The following is a 20,869-nucleotide window of genomic DNA, read 5'->3' on the forward strand; positions in this document are numbered from 1 at the left end:
CAGGCCTGGCAGCCGAGAGACCGAAAGTCTCTCCTCGTTTTACAGTTAGAGCTGATGTGAGCCCTTGCTCCTCACGAGGCTCCTGCAGAACGGTCTCACCAGTAAACCAAACAAATGGGCTCGATGGCTATGCAGCTGGCAAGATGGTGCGGCTCTCTCTGTGGGCCATCTCTGGCCTAAGGAAGACACAGCTGTTACTGAGCAGGGATTGAACCTCACCCGGATGACCTTTTTTATGTCTCCAAGTCCCTGGTTAAACAGCTGTAGGAAGCTGGGCTTAAAGGCGTAGCATATGGAGGGAAGGGAGCAGGCCTCCTGCACATAGGCTGTAGCACTAATGCCAGGCTCTGATGGAGGCACTGGGGTATAAGATAGACTGTTTGCTCAAAGGAGCTAGGGGAAAAGGGAAGACAGGACAGGATACATAGGACAAGGAGGCCAAGAGGGCTGCACTAAGAAGAGTGTGGCAAACAAGAGAAGAGCAGCTGGTGGCGCCAGGAGGGTGTGTCACAGTGAATTCATACTGTTTTGGGATCAGAGACCTTGTTCCATTGTGGTACATGTGCTAACAGCACAAACCTAACGTCAAACGTCAGAATGCTATGATTAACAGTGTGGTGTGAGCCATCTGCCAAAAAAAGCTCAGGTGTGCCCCTCATTAGACGCCGGAGACAGAACGAGTGTAAAGAGGAATTCTCTCTACTCCGGGGCAGCCACGGTTCCTTTTAAATGCTAACTCTGTTCTTTATTTAAAAGGAACCACAAAATGCTTCACAACATCTATTTTTTTTTTCAAACCTAAAACTGAAAATTCGATTCCATAAATATGTCTCTCTGCCTCTGGGATTTGTGTTTGCATTTTCTTGTTGGCAGATGTCTCCTGCCATTCTCTCTGACTCCAGAGCCCCTTGAGAGCCCCTGTCAAACCTGTCTATCCGTGCACCGTGGGGAGGTGACCGCTGCCCTCAAAGGCAGCCTGCTGAGGCCACTGTCTAGCATGTCGGTCAGTCCTGCCTAGGCAGCCGCTCTTAGGTGTGGGTGCCATTCTTTGCTTTAGTATCTGACGTTCACTGTCTCACCACATCACTTCTCTTCAGGAACTGGAACCAGAGCCTCTTATGGGCGTGCACTGGTTATGTTTTGCAGGGAGGCCTTGGGACCACTCACCTCACCTGCTGGCAAACACTAAAAGGCAGCTTCCCCTGATGTTCTCAGGATGGGCCAAGGGGAGAGTTGCACAATTCTGTAGATGTGTGAGAAAAAGCCATGACATAAACTATACACTCAAAAAGGAGGGGATTTAACATTATGCAAATAAAGGTGGGTTAGGCTAACAAGATGGCTCAGTAAATAGGTGTAAAAAGAATCTACTTCCAGGTATTCTGGTCTGGTGTCACCCGGACTGCTTTCCCTGACTGGGACAATCTGTCTCTGGTAGGAGTGAGGGGCCTGGAGGAAGAGGAGAGGGGAAAAAGGCATTCCAGATTTGGGGGCAGCAGAAAGATGGGGGAGTGGCTGAGCAGGGCAAGGAGAACGTGTTGATCCACTCACCACTGGCTTTTGCCTCAGCACCATGATCTAACCAACTCTGTGGTCCACGGGGGTTGAATGCTGGCAACTGCTGAGGCAGGGTGTGGGACACAGGCAGAACTCAGGCCCCAGAGAGCCCGAGCTGCCAATCAGCTGCTCTGCTTATCAGCCTAGCGACAAGGGTGTGTGCATAACTAAATTCCTCACCTATAAATGGGAATGACACCGGCACACCCAACGCACACTGTCATTTCCACACTTTAAAATGTATTCAAAGGCTGGCACAGGAGCAAGCCTTCTCTAGCTCCTCCTCTGCCCTCAAAGCAGACAGAACGGCGGCCCTTGCTGGCACAGCTACCCTACAAGCCGTCATCTGTCTCCTGGCTAACACCAGCCCTACATCAACCTGAAAGACAACACAGTTCTCAGAGAAGCAACGCGCTTCCCCGGGGTCACCATACACATCTTTAAGGTCCCAACCTTCCCTAGAGCCCAGAGATGGCTGGACGAAGCCAGAGCTGGAGTTTGGAGGACCAAAGGCTCCTTCCTGCTGCTGATGTAATGAGGTGGAATGGGGAGGGTCTTCACAGGCAGGAACTACCAAGCAACCTGGTGGACAAGGAAGGGCCACCATGTCATTCATGCTGGTGACAGATGCTCACGGGCCAGGGTCAAGGACATTTCTTTTTTGGTGTACAATACAAAAACAAAACAAAACAAAAAAAGGTGGGCATGGTACCAGCTAGAGCCCAGAAAGAATGTCCTGCCTACTTCTACTGTACCAGGAAGCTGCTGCTAACACTCCTAAGGTCATGCCATGGAGTGAATGGCTCTTTTAAAAGTCCCATCCTAGGCTGGTCACTGGGTATACATACCTTTCCTCCAGTTGTAAGACATCTTAGGTACTGTCCCAATCAGGAAAAAAGGACAGCTAGACCCCAGGCTGTTGAGGCCAAAGAGCAGCTCACAGACCCTTGGCCTCAGCCCACCCTGCAGGTATGGTTCTCTTGTTTGTCTTAGCACCTCAACTACTTTGAGGATCCAAACAAAGAATGAACAAATGGAGGCAGCACAAAGAGCAGTGTGACAATACATAAGGGCGGCCACACCACCTGGGTCACCTGGGAATTACCTGTGACACCCAGAAGGTGGCAGGAGGATTTTGCCATTTTACAGACTTACGCAGTGTCCCAGGGCCCTTGCTGGCCAGGTGCTCTAAGTCCGGTGAGGGGCATGGAACCACATAGGGGACCACGGGACCACTTATGGAACAAACACAAACATCACAGGGTCCCTGAGGGGACACACTGGCTCCCCTAAATGTGCTTACTTCCCAATCTAGGCACACACGCACACGCATCACAGTGGAGTCCGATACCATGGTTACAGAGAAATCGTGCCTGCAAAGCCCATCACAGCTTCCACTCCCAAAGTCAGCCCAGCCCTCTCTGATGGGACAAAGCACAGGCCATCTCTGTCTCCGCAGGCACATCTGAGGCTGGAGAGGGAAATGCATGCTTGGCTTATAGCCTCGGGACGACAAACCACTCTCTAAAATTGCACCAAAACCACCACATGTTCCCCTGCGCCGCCTCCAAGCTGGTATCCAGAGCTGTGGCTAACAGCTGTCCAAACTGATGGCATTGCCCAGGCGCTACAGGAGGTGGGGGTGGGGCTCATACACTCACCAGACAGCGGGTCTTTGCCAATCATCAAGACATTGGGCAAATTCATTACGATCAGCTGCTGGAGAACTTCCTACAGAGACACAGAGAGAAAGATACCGTTAGGAACAGAAGAGTAAAGAGCCTCTGGGTAAGTAACAGCTAATAAGGCCACTGGATAAGTGTGCAGCCACGACACAACAACTGTAAAGACCCAAGATGATAGGATAAGCCACTTGACAGAGTGTAACTGGCCTGTCCTGCCCATCAAATAGAAAGGATGGCTGCATATGCAGAAGCTTGGGGGGCGGGGGGGGGGGCGGACACACAAATGGCATGCCAGGATTAAACTTGTTTTTAAAAGCTCCTCTGAATTGTTTTGTGTTCATAGAGCTGGTGCTGTTAAAATAAAATAGGGAATAAAAACATGGAGATGCCACCGAGCATTAACAAGAACTGCGGATCTGAGGGCAAGATGAGGCTGTGGGGCATATTTTAATCCAGGAGATTTTATTTTGTTCACAGTGAGTGACTTTGCTAGGAGGAGAATAGCTACTCAGCCAGTCAGGTGGCCTTGGGGACAGCTGCCTCCTGACCCTCAGAGGAGTCCTCCAAAAGAAGGCAGGACATACATGGCCATCAGTCACAGCCTGGTACCTGTGGGTCTTTCAGCTCTGTTCCGGCTCCTGGGCAGGGCAGTGTGTGCATCTGTCTGTCATTCCCGCCGACTCTTTGCCCACCTGCGACCAGAGACCCTTTCCATGCAAACAAAGGGACCCAGAGGGTCTGCGACAGGGCAGGGTGTCTTCCAGCTTAAAACTGCTTCTCACAAATTGGAAGAGAAAAATCAATTGGGGGCTGGGGAGATAGATGTCTCAGTGGGTAAAGTGCCTCCTGTACAAGCATGTGAGCCTGAGCCTGCATCCCTAGAGTACCCATGTGAAGAAGTGGGGCATGGCAGGGAGGATACTAACTTTGCGTGTGCGTGTGGCAGGGGCAACAGGAGCACGGGGCAACAACAAGTGATCTCCAGAGATCAGTGGCCAATCAGTGAGAGACTCTGACCTAAATCCAGTTTTATGGAAGACAAGGAAAGGGCGCACAGCAGTGAAGCTTCCAGCCTCTGAAAGTGTTTCCTAAGACGCAGCTTTCTCTGCTGCACGAAGGGGTGGCACAGCAGGCTTCCCACTGGCATTTGAAAGATGAGACTACCCAGTAGGTTCATCTCACAGCACCTCAAAACCATCTGAGAACCATGAGGTGGGGCGCTTGACAGCGGGGACTGTCTAGTACTTGGGCTCACACATCACCTTGCCAACCACGGCTGTCATCTCAAACACAACTCTCAAGTGGCAAGACACAAAGCCCTCCCAGCACATGTGCAAACAGGGCATCTGGGAAACGGGGTTCTCTCTGGCCAGCACGCCCATCCTGTCAGGCAGCGCCCTGCCTGGGCGGGTCCCAGCATGAGGCTACCCTGGGAGAATAAGACCATCCTTGACAACAGTCTGTTGTCCCCTTCTGAGCCCTGGTGGCTTTCCTGCCACCTTGTCTAGGCCTCTGAACCCTCAAGCACTCTTCTCAAACAGAGGTAAGTATAGGCTCTTCACTGTTCTCAAGGTAATCTGAGGTAAAGTCTCTGGGAAGCTTCACACTAACAAAGTATCATTAGCAAGTGCTGTTAGGAAAACAGTCTTTCAAAACTGGGGCGTTGCCTCAGTTAATCACTACTTCCTAATTTCCCTTAAGAAAAACGTTATTTATGCAATGAAAAAAAATGTTTTATGGCATGGGGAGGGAGGACACATGACACGCCTATTTCAGTGCTCACAAGGGTGAGGTATGAGGGCTGCCATGAGTTTCAGGTCTGCCTGGGCTACACAGCAAGACACTGTATCAAAGAACCAATAATAAAACAACAATACTTTATAAACAGACCTTTAAAAAGTGGTTCCTCTTAAAACACCAGGTGTCTCCTAAAAACCAAGTCAGTGGGGAAAATTCTCAAGTGCCATTAACCAGTTCCCTTAAAGGTCCAGCCATCACTTTCTGGCAAGAGCAGGCTCACAGGAGAGCAGGCTCACGGGTCAGCCCCGCTGCCAACAGGTAACTTGAGACACACAGTAATTCCAAATTTTCCAGAAGCCAGCTTTAAACAGGTAAATAAAAGCAAAAGTATGTACATAATAATTTTAACCCAGTGTATCTAAATATAGCCATTAAAAAAAAATCCCAAGATAAAAATTATTGAGTCATTTTACATTCTTTTTCAAGGATCTTTGAAATCCAGAGTGTACTTTACACTGAGATCTCTCTGCAGTTGGTTATGCAATTTGGAAAAACTTGAATTGTATGTGTGCATAAAATTTACAACCGAACAAGTCAATTTCAATCCCTTAGTTGTTCCAAATGCACTTAAATGAATACCTGCTCTTTCAATCCAAATGAACTACGACAGTGACCCACATCCCCAGCCATATCTCGCCATGGATGGCCACAGGATACCCACAAAGGTGACAAGGCGCTTGGTGGCCCCCGAGTTCCCTTGCACCTTTGACCTCCCCCAACTAAAGTCTAGCAAATGTGTCCGGGCTCCCACAGTGGTGGAGCCTCCCTCTAGGCCAGGCCCTCAGCCTAGTGGGGACGTGAGCAGGGTGCTGACGAGAGGCCCCTCTGCCTGGCACTCAGAACAGAAAGCCACTGTGATGCGGCTGCCAGTCTGCTTTGGACACCTGGTCCCACCCAGGCTGGCTATGAGAAGCAGGGCTGGCTGCTGCTGGAGTGGAGCCCAGTGCTGTGTTCTCCAGTCCCCCAGACCAAACCACCCCAAATACCACAGCTGCATCCTGACATGGGGATGAGGGGCAAGCCTAGACACAGCCTTAGGCTTGACAAACTGTCCTTCCAGAGAGAACCCCCTCACTACCCAGTGTGGTGAGTAGGACTTTCTACCCTCCCCTCACCACCCCACCACACTTTAGATCTGCTTGTCACTGCCTCACTTAAGATGCCGTGGAAACCCCAAATTTCCCTTTTCATAAATGAAAGTGGACTAAATCCGATTCTAGTATGACCCACTGGCAGTTAACGGCTTCCAACAATCCCCCAAATCTGGGTCAGTGGAGGGCGTGTTTGCATCCTGCAGAGGCAGAGGCAGAGGCAGAGGCAGAGGCAGAGGCAGAGGCAGAGGCGGCAGAGGCGGCAGAGGCGGCAGAGGAGGCAGAGGAGGCAGAGGAGGCAGAGGAGGCAGAGGAGGCAGAGGAGGCAGAGGCAGAGGCAGAGGCAGAGGCAGAGGCAGCCTGAGACATAGGGAGGAACCAGACGGAAAGTGCTTTATCTTGTAAAAATAAAAAGGTATTCTTTCTGTCATCCCCATCTGGGCCTCAAATCCAAAATACAGGATCTCATCGATTGCAATCAAAGACCAAGGGGAACAGCCAAATCACTCAAGGGGCGCCATCACCCCAGCTTTGATGGGCTTCAGGACAGCATCGGTGCCTGCACTATGAACAACACCCTCCCTGGATTCTGACCCTGGCTGGCAGCGGGTTCAAGGAAGCCAGTTTCAAGGTCTCTGTCATCCCAATACTTAGGAATGTGGGGCAGGAAGAAGGCCCTGAGTCTAGGGCCAACCTAGGCTACCCAAGTAAGAGCCTGCCTCAGAGGGTTAAGAACAGAACCAAAGGGCAAGCTGAATGGAGATCTGATGAACAGACGCTGTTAGATACATGTTTAATGGGAAGGGAGGAGACCTTAAGAGAGACCCGAATAGAGAATGTTCACAGTGATCAGGATCACAACACGCTTCCCTGAACCTTCAAGCACACTTCTAAAAAAGAGGTAAGTATAGGAAGCAATGCTCTCTCTCATCACCATTCTCAAGGTAATCTGAGGTAAAGTCTGCTTAGCAAGCTCCAGGCCAACCAAGACTAAATAGGGAGACCCTGTCACCAAATCAGTCAAAGAAAAGAACAATCACTTCATTAAAAATGGAAAGAATAGCCGGGCGGTGGTGGCACACGCCTTTAATCCCAGCACCCGGGAGGCAGAGGCAGGTGGATTTCTGAGTTTGAGGCCAGCCTGGTCTACAGAGTGAGTTCCAGGACAGCCAGGGCTACATCAAGAAACCCTGTCTCGAAAAAGAATAGCCCTCCACCACCCTGAATGAAACTTAAATTTCTTTTTAAATGTGTATGGATGTTTTGCCTACATGTAATGTATATATGCACATCATATGTATGCCTGGTACCAGTGGAGTCCAAAAGACAGTGTCAGATTCCCCTGGGACTGAAGTTATAGATGGCTAGGGGGCACCGTGTGTGAGTACTCACAAAGAACTCAGGGTCTCCTGAAGGGAGCCAGTGCTCTTAATGGCTGAGCCATTTCTCCAGTACACTGAAACTCAGTTTTACAGGTTGCTGATTTGTCCGGAAGGAAAACTAAGAGCTGTGGAAGCCAAGGGCACAGGTTCAGGACTCACTCACTCTCTGTGAGGGTTGGCATAGCAGCTGTTAATTCTGAATTGAGAAGGAAGCTCCCCCAAAATTAAACACTCTGCACAGGCAGCAGGAGGAAAGAGATGCTCTCCGTTGCCAAGGAGATGGGGATGGTCCACACAGCAAAACAGGAGCTCTCCGCAGCGGCGGCAAAACAAAACCACAAAGAATCTTCCTGCTGACCTACCCACACTCTCAGTCAGAGTCAAGACTAAAAGGCAGGAACATGAGTGACATCAGCTTTGTGTGTGCTGTTTGCACACCCTTCAGGTCTACTCTGGGGTTCAGGTTCACAGAACACGCACTGCAGACCTTGCCGTGGCTGAGAATGGCAGCTAGGCAGATAGCCACGGCACAGCACAAGTGCTGTCAAGGGCTTCCCAGTAGCAGGAGGCTTATGGCCTGGACCGGAAGGATGCTTAGGAGTCTGACAGGCAAAGAACTAGGCTGAGAAAGCTGTCCCAGGTTGCATGTGCACTAGAGGATGCACAATCTGCTCTTCCCACTGAGATAGATGCCCTTCTACACACAGCCCTGCAACACCTGCCAGAGCCCTCTCAGCTCCCAAACCGCAGCGGAGACAGGACGCCCACGACCACATGCCTGCTCCCCTGTCTCTGTCTGTCTCAATTTCTAATTCCTCATCCGCCACTTACATGGTACATTGTACTTGTCAATCAGCTCCCCGCGCAGGCATCAAGAAGCCTGTAACAGTGACAGTTGGGAAGATTTAGTCAGAAAATACTCCTGAAGGTTTGCATTAAGGCTTCTTACAAAGCCTCTTTTATGCAGGCGTCTTCTCTTTCCCATACTGAGGAGGAACCAAGCCCTGAAAACCCAACTGTGCCTGCACAGCGCTATCACTGCGTTGTAGCTATGCCTTCAAACCTGGCACAATCTCTCACCATTTCCTTAAGATTCACAGCTTGTAGTTGTTAGCAAAAGATGAACTATTTCAAAGTGGGAGGGGGGAAAAAAGTAATGGTTTATAATGTTTTATAATTTTCCATGAGAACGTCTATAAATGGAATACTGAATATAAATGTAAAAAAAAGATGCATTCCGAAGGGAGTCTGTGATGCTGGCTTGAACGCAGTGTGCTTTATAAACTGTAGAGTCCCAAATGTGATCATCTTCAGAGCAAATGAAGCAAAACAAGGACTACTTCTCAATTCCCAAACTACAGCAGAGACAGCCCTCAGGACCGGCCTCAACCGGTCTACCCTCAGGGCCCCACTGTGAACTGTCTGCAGAACTGCAGGGTACAGCTCTGCCCTGTATGGCATGAACAGAGACCCTAAAGTTGGGAGGAGTATAACAAGGGTCATCTGTGCCCTGGTGGCCTGGCGCCTGTGCCACCACCGAGTTGCATTCTTACACATGCTACATTGCAAAATCTCTCACCTGGATTTGGCCAAGAGGTTTCCCAGAATGCATTTCAACAACACTGTGCGAAACAAAAACTGCCTTCCAACATGGCCCCCACACCCTACCATATCACTTCACAGTTCTTACTGAAAGTACCCAGCCACAGAGAGGTTCCTGTCTCGTTTTCCTTCCATCATTCCTATGAGGTGGCAAGGACAGGAATCAACAGCACACTGTCTGTGGGACCTGTTGCTCAAGAGATTTCACAAGAGGAACCAGGGTGAGAGGGGCAGGACTGAGTGAGCTTGTCCAGCACCACACACTCTCCCTGTGGCCCAAGCCAGAGCATCTCCTGCAGCTGACACCTGCTTCATACCTTCACTATGACATGAGATTGCCAGACTGCCATTTCAGCCCAGGCCAGCATGCCTCCCATACTGCCACTCCTGAGAGAGCAATAGGGATTTGACCCCAAAATCATGAGCCACGGAGAGTTTCTGGAGACTGTTACCACCAGGACTACGATTTTCCAATTTAACTGCAGTGAAGAAACATAAAACAGTGATTTATCCATGACACCTGCTCAAAGCACGACCCGGGGGGGTGGGGGTGGGGGACGGACGAGGAAGCTTGTAATTCCATCTGCGCAGGGGCCTCCAGTCCTAACACAGCCCCTGCTGACTGGGGCAGGAGCCCTGGTACAATCAGCGGGTAATGAAGTGCTTTGGTGTGAAGAGCTGCCATGGAGTGCTGCTGATAGACTCAATCCATCTGTTCCGCCTCGTTTCAATTAATCCAGGGTCCCCAGGGCCCGAGACCAGCCGATCTGAACAAGCACGGCAGCACAGGTTCCCCTAATTAGGCCAAGCTGTGCTCTAGGATAAGGCAATCTTAAGGCCTGTCTGACGTTACCAAGTCACCAGAAACCCTCCTCAGACAGAACAGAACCAAGCACCAGCCTGTTTCCTATGGACAGAAAGAGCTGACCGGAGAGAACTGTTGGGAAGGGGACTCCAGAAAAGCCAGCACCAGAACAGGACTCCAGCTTCTCAGCGAGAAGTCCATTTCCTTCAGAATGGAAGCAGGGGAGCGGGGAGGCTTGGGGGGCAGACGGTGGGACCTCAGGGCTGCCTGCTCAGACAAGCAAGCAACTGCACACCCATCAGGAGGAGCTCATGGAACTCGAGAGGGATGGACCCAGAGGACATTTCAAGTGATCCCAAGAAACGCCTGGCCCTCTGCCTTGTGATGTATGGTGCTCCTGGCTGCTCTCTGGGCAGCTGTCTGCCTAATGCCCAGGAAGCAAGGCAGGTGAAAGTGCTTAGGGAGTCCCGTATGAGGTGCACACATGCTTGGTCACAAAGAAGCCAGAGGGGGGCTTTGGGGATCAACTTCTCTAATAATGATGTCATCAACAACCATAAATGTAGGGTGGCAGGTTTCGTCCATGCACAAAGAGTCCAACCAACATCAGAAAATATGAGGAATTTACTCTTTTAAAGTCTTATTGTTTATCATGTGCATGTGTGCCTGTGTGCAGCCAGGGGTGTGCCTGTGTGCAGCCAGGGGTGTGGGAGCTGGAGTCACATGTAGTTGTCAGCCACCCAGTGTAGATGCTAAGGACTGGACTTGGATCCTCGTTGAGAGCACTGCCCATTCTTAACTACTGAGCTGTTCCCCAGCTCCAAGGATCCGTATTTCAAATCAGAACAGCCTTATGGATTTTCCTATAGAGCCAAAAAACAAGCCCAGAGTAGAATAAAATTTGTGTCTAGAACCATTTCCCAACGGACCCTGCCTTAGGGCTCTCTGCATTGCACCACAGAGCCTTTGCTCAAGAGTGTGCAATGAGGGCCCACTTTGTAGCATGACACGCCTCCCAGGAAAGGAAGGAAGGAAGGACGTGTGCAGGTGAGATGAGAGAGCTGTGTCTTACACCTCAAGGGCTGTCCCATCCTCTACCAACCAACATTTCCATTGTTAGCTTACAGGACAGCAATGGAGAACGACAGCTAGGAGTATACAGGAGTCCAATCTTACAAGCAGGAGGGATCTGACTGTTGTCAACCAGGTGCTAGAGCTCTGGGCTTCCAGGAAAGGCCAAGACGTTCCCAGGTGAGAAAACAATGAGCTCCCGGGAGAATGGACTGTTAGAATGACTGAGCCTGCATCTCCACCCCCCCCACCCCCCCAATAAGGGGACAATGCAACCTGCAGGGTGGGCTAAGACAAGCATGACACATGCCATCCAAGGTGCAGCGAAGTGGTAGCCCAGCACTACAGTGCTGTGTTAAGAACAAGGCACTTCTCTGGACCTCTAGTCATGTGGGAGGTCCTAGGCTAACACTGGCCGACACCTTCTACCCTGAGCACTCTACTAACCACCACTCAGTGACCAAGGCAGAGCCTTTCCTACATTTCAGCGAGTGGCACCACACCAACGACCGCGTCCCATCCCGTCTGGCACACTACCCTCCATTTCTTCATTCTTGGAGTCTAGAGCAGGAACAGCAGCATGTGACCGAGAGCCTCCAGCTAAGATGGCAGCCCATGTCACATGGGACCTGTGAGAGCTTAAAAGCACACTGAAGTGGAGGTGACACCCAGGTCTATCACTCCACATACCAGGACAAGCTTAGACCTTGCTACGTGAGTACCCTGGGACCACCAATACTTTGGGGTTAGCAACAACCCCATTAGCATCTAGAAGGCAGAGAAAGGCTGTGTGTGGTTTTACTTAATACTGGCCTCTCTGTTTTCTGGATGCCTTCTGGGAGTTACGTGGGGTGCCTGTTCGGAGATTGTGGACCAAAACCAAAAACCATAAAACCTGCAGGGTGCAGAGAGGACAGTATGTGGGTGGACCTGCTCTCAGAGCCCACAGCCAGAAGGAGGCAGTTCCTCCAGCAAGCCTAGCACCCTAATCAAGACAGCTGGCTGCTGAGCAGAGGATGTTGGGAGGTCGGGGATCCCCGCTACTTCGGTTTAGAGGTGGTGAACAATCCTTAAAGGTTCATGAAAGAAAGCTTAGTCCCCGGTGTGGCAATGTTAGAAGGCTGTGGGACCTTTAAGAGGCAGGACTGGATGAATGGGAGGTGATTAGATAGTTCTCGAGGGACCCATGAATCTCACTGGCTTTCTGCCTGTTATGTGATCTCTTCTGCACCACTCCTGCCTTTGTGACATCCCCTGCATTAGGGGATCCAAACCAGCTGCCTGGTCCTGGGCTCCCAGTCCCACAAACTGTGAGCTAAAGAAGCCTCTTATAAGCTACACTGCCTCGGACGTCTTGTTACAGTAACAGAAGGGGTTCAATCAGAGGCTCTAAGAGGGAGGTGGTCTTGAAGTGAAATGACAATGAACAAAGAATAGGTACCAAGCAAGATGTGCAGGTATGTAGGTGGCCTGGGTCTGTGGCAGGGGAGGTAATAACAGAGACCAAACAACCAAACAAGATGCAGAGGTGCCTCTACCCCGTCCTCCAACCCCAAGGCTGGAGTGATATATTTCCCCTCCAGAGGAGGCCCAGTGTGAGCCACTGCTCAGGGAGTGACTCACCCAGGAGTGCCCCATCCACAGAGCCTCTCTGCCAGACAAGCAAGTGTTCTTCCTAACCCACGGGTGACCAAGCTCCACACTCAGCATGCAATCAGGCCCCAGCCCATGCTGGCCAAACCCAAAGCCACTCTGGTAACCCTTGGCTTTTGCTAGGTTGTCACTCCCAACACTTAGAGGCACAGATGTTCCCTCCTTGCACTGATTTAGAAAAGCCTGGCTGTAATGAAGATCCAAGGTCGTAAAAGTGGAGCCCTTGAAGACAGACAGGCAGACCATGGCTACTTTTGCATAGAGAGAGGGTGTCAACTCCATCCTTGAAGCTTCAGAAGCAGAAATTCTCTCACAGCTGTCTCCATCCCTCTGGGCCAGGCATAGAAAGGAAGGCAGGCTGAACAAGTTTACCTGCTGGGACTTTCTTCTCTCTCCTTTCTCCAACTGAAGAGGAAAAACATACACACAGCACGGGGACGGACGGACACGGACACACACACACACACACACACACACACACACACGGACGGACGGACACGGACACGGACACATACACACACACACCTGCCTGTATCACTGGGGTAGTTTTGACTCTCCAGGGCTAGTGGGGACACCTTCTGAGAATGGAGGGGCCTAGTCTGGGCTCAGTGGGAGAGGATCTACAGCAGTGGATGCACGATGACTGGATGAGTGCTAGACTCAGTGTGTGCTTGGGAAAATGAATGACAAAGGCTGCAGGGAGAAACAGAGTAGATAAATGAGCAGGATTGTGTGTCCACCCTCCAACAGTCCCCTCACTGTCCCCCACCCTATGGGTATATCTCTGTAAACTGGCCACTTTCCGCAGAGACAGGAGTCTGTAACAAGAGAAGACATTTCATCTAGAAAGCAAGAAAGCACCATCACCAAGAATATACTCCCTAGCAGGAAACTGGGGGTGGGGGTGGGGTGGGGGTGGTGTGCAGCTCAGGAGAGAGCTGACACCAGGGAGGGGGTAGGTGAAGAAACCAGTTTCATGAGTAATATATTGGCAGGAAGTGAAATCTCAACAGATGTTATCAGCTTTAGGGCTGCCATCCTGGGGAGACACCTACCAAGTACTGACTGATCAGAGATGGCCACAAAGGAGGTTGGTCTAGTTCAAAGAGGGGGCTACAGAACCTCAACACACACACTGCCCATCTCCAGTGCAAAGGTACTTTACCTAACCAGCCGGTAACCACCCAGGTGCTGCATAATCTTATTTAGTCCTAAAATAGGCAGGTGGAACCAGAGTTAGGTTATTAGCCATCTGCCAATACATGATCCACTCCTTTGATGCCAGCACTCCACAGGCAGAGGCAAGCATATCTCTGTGAGTTTGAGGTCAGCCTGGTCTACTGAGTGAGTACCACACTGATCAGTACCATAGAGTTAGACAATGTCTCAAAAAAGGGGTGGGGGAAGAAAGGGGGGCCCACAGATCCCTCTGACAGCTCAGGGCTTCGGAGGATGTTGAGGTAAAGGAAGGGCTGAGAAGTACATCTGAGTCATGGGTATCAGGGCCTCAGATGAATAAGGACTGTACAAGACAGGCGTGTAATGTGGGCTGTGAGGCAGGAAGAGATGTGGAATGAGAACTATGGGCAAAACAAAGATCAAGTGGGAGGAGCCCAGACAGAAGAAGCCTCTGGAAGCCCAACTACATCTGCCCTGGGCTCCTGCAGTCTGATATGCAATGCTGAGGAGCAAGGACCCCTCAGGTGAGCCAGGATTTCCCAGGCATTCTACAGCTGGCTTTTAGGCTCAGGTGGCTGGCGATGGCTCTCTGGAGTGTAGGGACCCTGAGTGGGGCTAGAGAGATGGCTCAGCAGTTAAGAGTACTGGCTGCTCCCCACAGGGCAGCTTACAACTGCAGCTCCCCTTCCATGGAATCCAACATCCTCTTCTGGTCTCCTTGGGTACTAGGCATATGTGGATGCAGGTAAAACACCCATACACATAGAATACAAATTTTAAATCTCAAAAAGGGGAGGGGGGATTCTAAGGCCAGGTCCGAACTCAAAAGCAGAATGTGCCATGGTTGACCGGACAACGTCCAAGCCAGGATTAGATATGGTGTCGCCCCCTCCATGTAATCAAATGTGACAGGTGACTACAACGGTATGTGGTACTGAATGGCTAAGGGATTGTGGGCAAGAGCGATCTTCACTGCTTACAAAGCTATGCCCCAGGCTTTGTGGATCAACCAGCCTCAATTACAGTCTCCTTTCTGGTTTGTGGGCTCCTAAGGTGGCAATGGCAGCCCAGCACACAGGAGAGTCAACAGCCAAGCGATCTAATTCAGGGACCACAACTCCCCAGGAAGCACGCTCACCCTGGATGTCAACAGCCTGACAGTGGATTTTTACTGACAGGGATTAAAAACTGCCCCTCAGCCAGGCACACTGAGCCAGCTGCTTTCTGAGGTCTAAGGGAAGCCATCCAGCTGTGGGTAAGGGAGCGTGAGGCAGACAGCCAGGGTCAAAGAGCATCTTCAAGGAGCTCCGAAAATCAGACCAGCAGTCACATGGCGCCACAACCTGTCAGCTGCGGGCCTAGTCATTACGCACATCATCTTTGCTCACTGCAGCCGAACCAGCAAGTGCCCTCCTTTCTTCAGCTGTAGCCCGAAGATGACATGAGAAGACCAACAGCCCAGTAACTGAGAGCCCACCACATGAGCGTCTGTGAGGCATGGGAGTGGATGGCCAGCTCACTCCAGCTGCACATTCTACTGGAATGTATGGAGGAACAGCTGAAGATGCAAGCTATGAGCCCTAGGGCACGGCTAGAAACCCCCAAGTGGAGTGTGACCGTCCAACGTTGAGGTCATGATGACTGGTGACTGGCAAATCTGGAGGTCCAAGGGAAGGCAGATGGATAAACACGCCAGGCTTCTGAGGCAGTTGCAGCCCCTGTTACCAGACCCTCCCGTGTCTAAGCGTTCTCTCAGGACTCCTGTAAGCCACCTGTCTCCATTTTCGGCTTTGCATACTCAGCTGCTTCAGTTCTAGGTTCCTTCAGCCTTTCAAGTGTAGCTGAGCCTCCCTCTGTTCACAGCAGGGCACCAGAGAGTGAATGTGAATGAAATGGACAGTTTTCCTGCCCTCCAGGCAAGGCACTGATCAGCCCTCCCCACTGTGAGATCAGCAAGGAACACTGCCTGCTGGGTATTTAAAAAAAAAAAAAAAGAAAGAAACCTGCTTGTAAAGAGAGAGTGTTGCAAGGCCAGCACCAGTTAAGCTGCCGCCTACCAGAAAGGCAGAAGACAAAATAGTAAAAGCATGGCTTACTCCACCCACAGATCAGCATGGCTTACTCCTCCCAGATCAGCCACCACTGGGTGAGCCACATTGGCTCAGTCTCTAGCTGGCCACTCACGATAGCCCCAGGCTTGTTGAGATGGGAAAGGGCTGTCTCCCCAAAGGTCAGACTGCTGAGGCCGGACGGACAATACCCTGAGGTTAGCATTCCAGAATTGTGGCTGCTGCCCAGTCAGGGTCAGAGGGTGAGGCTGCCCTAGGAGACAACCCTACACCTACACAGCCAAGCCACGCCCATTCTCTTCCTCAGGATGGCTATCATCCTGTGTCCACTGAGACACTGGCCTCCCCAGAAGGGAGACAGTAAGGAGCTACATTGTGAGATTCTGTCACACACATACACACACACACACACACACACACCACCACCACCAAAATGAACTGACTAATTAAAGAGAAACTGAATAATAAGGGCCACCTTTCCAGCCCCACAGTACATATCAGTTTTCCTCTAGGGAGGAGTCAGGAATGATGGCTGATGACTGGCAGGATCAGTGTAGGACAGCCACCCTCAATTCAGTTGGACCATCAGTAACGTACATTCCTGTGCAGAGATGCTGGGCTTTCAGCCTGTTCCCTGTGGACCACCCCACCCCACCCCACCCCACCCCACCCCACCGTGGACTGCTGCAAAAACAGCAGTTCATGCAAATGAGAGTCTGAACACACAGACCCTATGTGGCAAACTATCTGACTGGCACAAGTACCTTGTTAACTCAGACAACTAGTGGGCAGATAGGATTTAAGAGTCAAGGGATGCTCAGGTCACTCGAGGATGAGGAGGCAGGACCAAAGGAGTCACTGGGACTCCAGGTCTCTCAGCACAAGAATGCAAAGGATCCCAGGGTCTAGAAGTCAACAGGAGATGCTGTACGCAGGCTTTTAAGCTGCAGAGTTCATGGTATCCGCATCTTGTAACAGCAATGCTAAGAACAAGTGGCAGGCTATGAGACACATCACAGAGAATTATGCTCAACTGTGGTGACAAAGCCTTGAAAAGCAGCAACTCAGAAACTCCAGTTTATGAGAAGTCAGGTGAGCCCCGGCACAGGGTGTTGTGACCCTGGGCACTTTTGATCTCAGTGCCCTTTGGATGGAGGCTGGGACCATGGTCAGTTCCCTGCTCTGCAGGAAGAAAGGGAAGGAGCAGGCAGGCAGGCAGGCAGGCAGGCAGGCAGGCAGGCAGGCAGGCAGGCAGGCAGCTCCTCTCAGGAAGGCTTACCCTACATACACTTCACACAGCCAAATGGCCTGCCTGGCCACACAGCTACAATGAGACTTGGAATTCGGCTGTATGGGAGAAAGCAGCAAGCAGGCCCAGAGCTAGGGAGCTATCTTCCACAGAAGAGGAGATAAAACTTGACCTCTGACCTGTGGGGATTACTATCTCACGGGAGACCCACATGAACACATGTGGAAACGATTACCCAGGGAGGCCGTACACTAATTGTGTGTCACAGATAGGAAACAAGTGGTTAAGGAAGAGAAAAACCAGGATCCGGCTGAGGTCACAGTAGCCAGCAGGCATCCTGGTGAAGGGAGACCTGAACTGGAGGGACAGGTGGTGCCTAGACAGAAGCAGGGGGAGGGTAACTATGACAACACAGACTCCACCCCAATCCCCCACCCCCCAGCAAACGCTGGGCCACAGCAGCCTTAGCTAAAACCAACTCCAGCTGCAGGATTGTTAGCCTGACACACAGAACGGGGTTCATTACTGAGTGGAATCCTGGGCTCCTGGCTCTCTTCTCCGTGAGACAGACACACTTTCATTTGGCCACATTCCACAATCCGATGACTCAAATGCAAAGCCTCAACCCAAAACAAAGGCCAGGACCCCGACAGAACCAACAATGTTAACCAGACACCCCACTCCCAAGTCCCAGAACTGAACATTTCCACTTGCTTCTTTAAATCCTGCTATAATGCAGGTACTCCTAGCAAGCACCTCGGTTTTAGTAGCCGCTCACCTTACAAAAAAGACACAGTGCAGCAGAGGTGTCCGGAGCATGCTATTTTTACCTAATCTTTATGTATTGCTACAATTCATCTTCAGCAGCACATGCCACTACACTTAATTTGTTTAGACAGCTGGGTAATATTCCATTGTGCAATCCTGTCTCAGTGTACCCAACTGTCCTCCACTGATAGGCATCTGGTCTGTTTCCAGGTTTTTGTTATTGTGCACTTGAGTACAGTGGGCCATTCCCTTCCGTGTCTCCTAACGTCCGTCTGCGTGCTATCTTTTCTCTGGAATGCACCTAGGAAGGAAGCCAGGTGGGCTGCAGGCTGTGTGCAACGCCAGACAATGCCAGATAAATTTTCCAAAGCAACCGTGACAATTCACACTCAGAGGAGAAACCGAACAGTGAACGCTGAGTCACAGGAGCCCACGGTGAACCTTCCTAGGTTTGCAATGTCCCCTTCACAGAACCAGCAAAGCCATCACAAACCAGCATTACAGATTAATGTGTGCAAGAACCAGGTCCTGACCAGGAGCTAACCTGACTCTGAAACCTTGTGTTCTGGCACCCACACCTCCCACCAACAAGTTAAAAAACACCCAGTTATCTCTTGCCTGAGGCAGCAGCTCAGACAAGGGAAGATGACACTCTTGTCCAAGTAGTACATCAAGGATAACACCTACACAGGGTCAAATGTGGAAACACAGATAAGATACTTAGACCAGTCTGAGTAAGACCAGACCATGGCCGTGCAGGGTCGTTTGAGAATGGGCTGGGGGTATGTCACTGCGAGGTCTAACTGGTTTTATATGTCCAGTGTTTCTCACCCCATCATTAAGTCCCCTGATTCATACACCTCCTCTCAGTCAGCCCCCATGGGTCCACAAAGAATGGATACTGGGAAGACGTCACCTCCCTTCACAGCAGCCTGGCACCTGCTCTCCTTGACAGCTGGCAGCATGTTACTCTGAACAGCTGGCAGCCAGTCTACCTCAGCAGGCCAAGGCCCCCAATAGGAGTTCTTTATGCATTCCGGCCTTCCTAGTGGGGGGTCTAGGAAAACATTAGCTGTCTGTCCTCAGGAGGTTTAGTTACTGTGAAAGATCACTGACAGGGCTTCAAGTGGGGCAAAGCTGTTGGGGCTGGCCACACCCTCTGTGAGGAAGGCCCTCCACCCTCGGAGATAGGACCTACAAGGGCCCTTCTCCTGGGACCTTGTCTGCAGAAAGATCCAGAGAGAAACATGACCTTCCACCTTCTCATTTACTTCCTGCTACTGTCTGTCCAATAAAAACAAAACTCACTTTACTATTTACACACGGGCATTATGAATAACCTTTGCAAACCTACCAGTGATGAGGTTTCAGTCATTTGAGGGAGCTCTCGGTATGCCACAACCTTTCAATAAAACACTAATTATATAAAGCTCAAGAATGAGGAAGGGCAAGAACACAGGGCCAGAGTGCTATGAAGCAGCCTCTTTAGAAAGGCCATCATGGCCGGGCGTGGTGGCGCACGCCTTCAATCCCAGCACTTGGGAGGCAGAGGCAGGCGGATCTCTGAGTTTGAGGCCAGCCTGGCCTACAGAGTGAGTTCCAGGACAGCCAAGGCTACACAGAGAAACCCTGCCTCAGGAAAAAAAAAAAAAAGGCCATCGTGACAGCAAGGCCACAACAGAACACCACACACATTCTGTAAGCTTTCTTTCTTATTTTCTCTTTTTTTAAATTACATTTATAGGCGGGAGAGATAGATGCTGAGTGGTTAAGAGCACAGACTGCTCTTTGCAGAGGACCTGAGTTCAGTCCCCCTACCAGAGCGGCTTTATTTTCTACCCTCCATGACCGTGACTGCCAGCTACTAGCCCATCAAAACGCCAATCATTAGCCAATCATTAGGATGAGTGTGTGACCCGCCAATCCCAAGCAAGGAAGATGCCATAACATTGCTGGTGAAAGATTAGGCAACTCTTCCACTAGCCAAACTCGCTCCTCTTCCTGCACGAAAAATAAGCCTCTAGCTGGAGCCATGTGTGTCTGGATCCACTCTTAGCTGGGCCTCCTGGGTGCTGTGGATCCTGTATGAGACACGTCATACATCACTCATGGTTCCAAGAAGCTCCTGGTTGAATGGAAGAGAAGGGTGCAGGGGCTTCCCCTGTAGGCTTCTGGTCTCTTGTGCACGCATGATACGTAACAGAGACTAAGACCCACCAGATCCATGCTACATGTGGTGTGCAAAAGATGTCTCAACTGGAACAGAGAATACTGGAGATATAACACATAGACCCAACCAACCAGCAAGCACACAAAAATCTTCCAGGGTCAGGATATTCCTCTTTGTTGTACAAGAGCTTCAAAGCACAATGGAATATCCTTTCACCCCCTCTGTCACAAGGCGGCTACAAAGAAGATGAGCACTTTCTTATATGACCACACTCACACACTTCAAGTACCTTTTCCCCAAGTGCTTCATAAATAAAGCCTTCTGCAGGCATTTTGAAGCCAATCCAGAAGTGGATGAGTAGGCGGGGCTCCTGATACCACATTCTCCCTGCTGCTGAGAGAAAAATGCTTTAAAACCTAGCACCAGGGGTCCAGGGGTCCAGGCAGCAGCTTCACCCTTTCCACCCCAGGAAGCGGAGGGGAGATAGCAAATCTATCTTCTACACCAGTCAGGTTTCTCTCTGCCCTCTCCCTGTCTCTCTCTACAGTGTACTTTTCTCAACAGCCCGCTGATACTTTGGCCCAGTCATTTAGCACTGTTGTCCCTTTAGTTCGGCTGATCCCTTGATGTCACGGCAATAGAAAGAGTACTGGAACAAGAGTCTGCAACGCTGGGTTCTGACCCTAGGCCCTCAGCTGGGCACACAGGCACAATTTCCCTGGGCTTCAATTTTCTTCATCTGTAAAATGATACTACACTTCATGCATGGATGGACACCAGGGCTGTCC

General features: G+C 50.8%; 1 protein-coding gene and 1 long non-coding RNA gene across 7 annotated transcripts in view; one reads left to right on the forward strand and one right to left on the reverse strand.

Moving 5' to 3' along the window:
* Positions 1 to 20,869, reverse strand: part of Ccdc88c (coiled-coil domain containing 88C) — a 117,833-nt gene that overhangs the window by 69,163 nt on the left and 27,801 nt on the right. For 3 of the 5 annotated variants that reach the window (XR_381542.4, NM_026681.5, NM_001362342.1), the window contains exon 4: positions 3,219 to 3,288. Coding sequence is in view for 4 of the 5 variants with exons in the window: in NM_026681.5 (NP_080957.2) it covers positions 3,219 to 3,288 (70 nt within the window). In the remaining variant the exon portion in view is untranslated. Of the gene's footprint in view, positions 1 to 3,218; positions 3,289 to 3,851; positions 5,945 to 8,346; positions 8,371 to 20,869 lie in introns of those variants that run through there. The other 2 variants (XM_006516188.3, XM_006516187.4) reach the window with 2 other exon arrangements.
* The window catches only part of Gm36756 (predicted gene, 36756), a 28,190-nt gene continuing 13,268 nt past the window's right edge, over positions 5,948 to 20,869 (forward strand). The window contains exons 1-4 of one of the 2 annotated variants that reach the window (NR_166870.1): positions 5,948 to 6,128; positions 6,595 to 7,034; positions 11,043 to 11,173; positions 11,559 to 11,707. This is a non-coding gene — a long non-coding RNA (predicted gene, 36756). Of the gene's footprint in view, positions 6,129 to 6,594; positions 7,035 to 11,042; positions 11,174 to 11,558; positions 11,708 to 19,655; positions 20,424 to 20,869 lie in introns of those variants that run through there. The other variant, NR_166871.1, reaches the window with a different exon arrangement.

The sequence above is a fragment of the Mus musculus genome, chromosome 12 (assembly GCF_000001635.26).
Source record: "Mus musculus strain C57BL/6J chromosome 12, GRCm38.p6 C57BL/6J".
Classification (NCBI taxonomy): domain Eukaryota; kingdom Metazoa; phylum Chordata; class Mammalia; order Rodentia; family Muridae; genus Mus; species Mus musculus.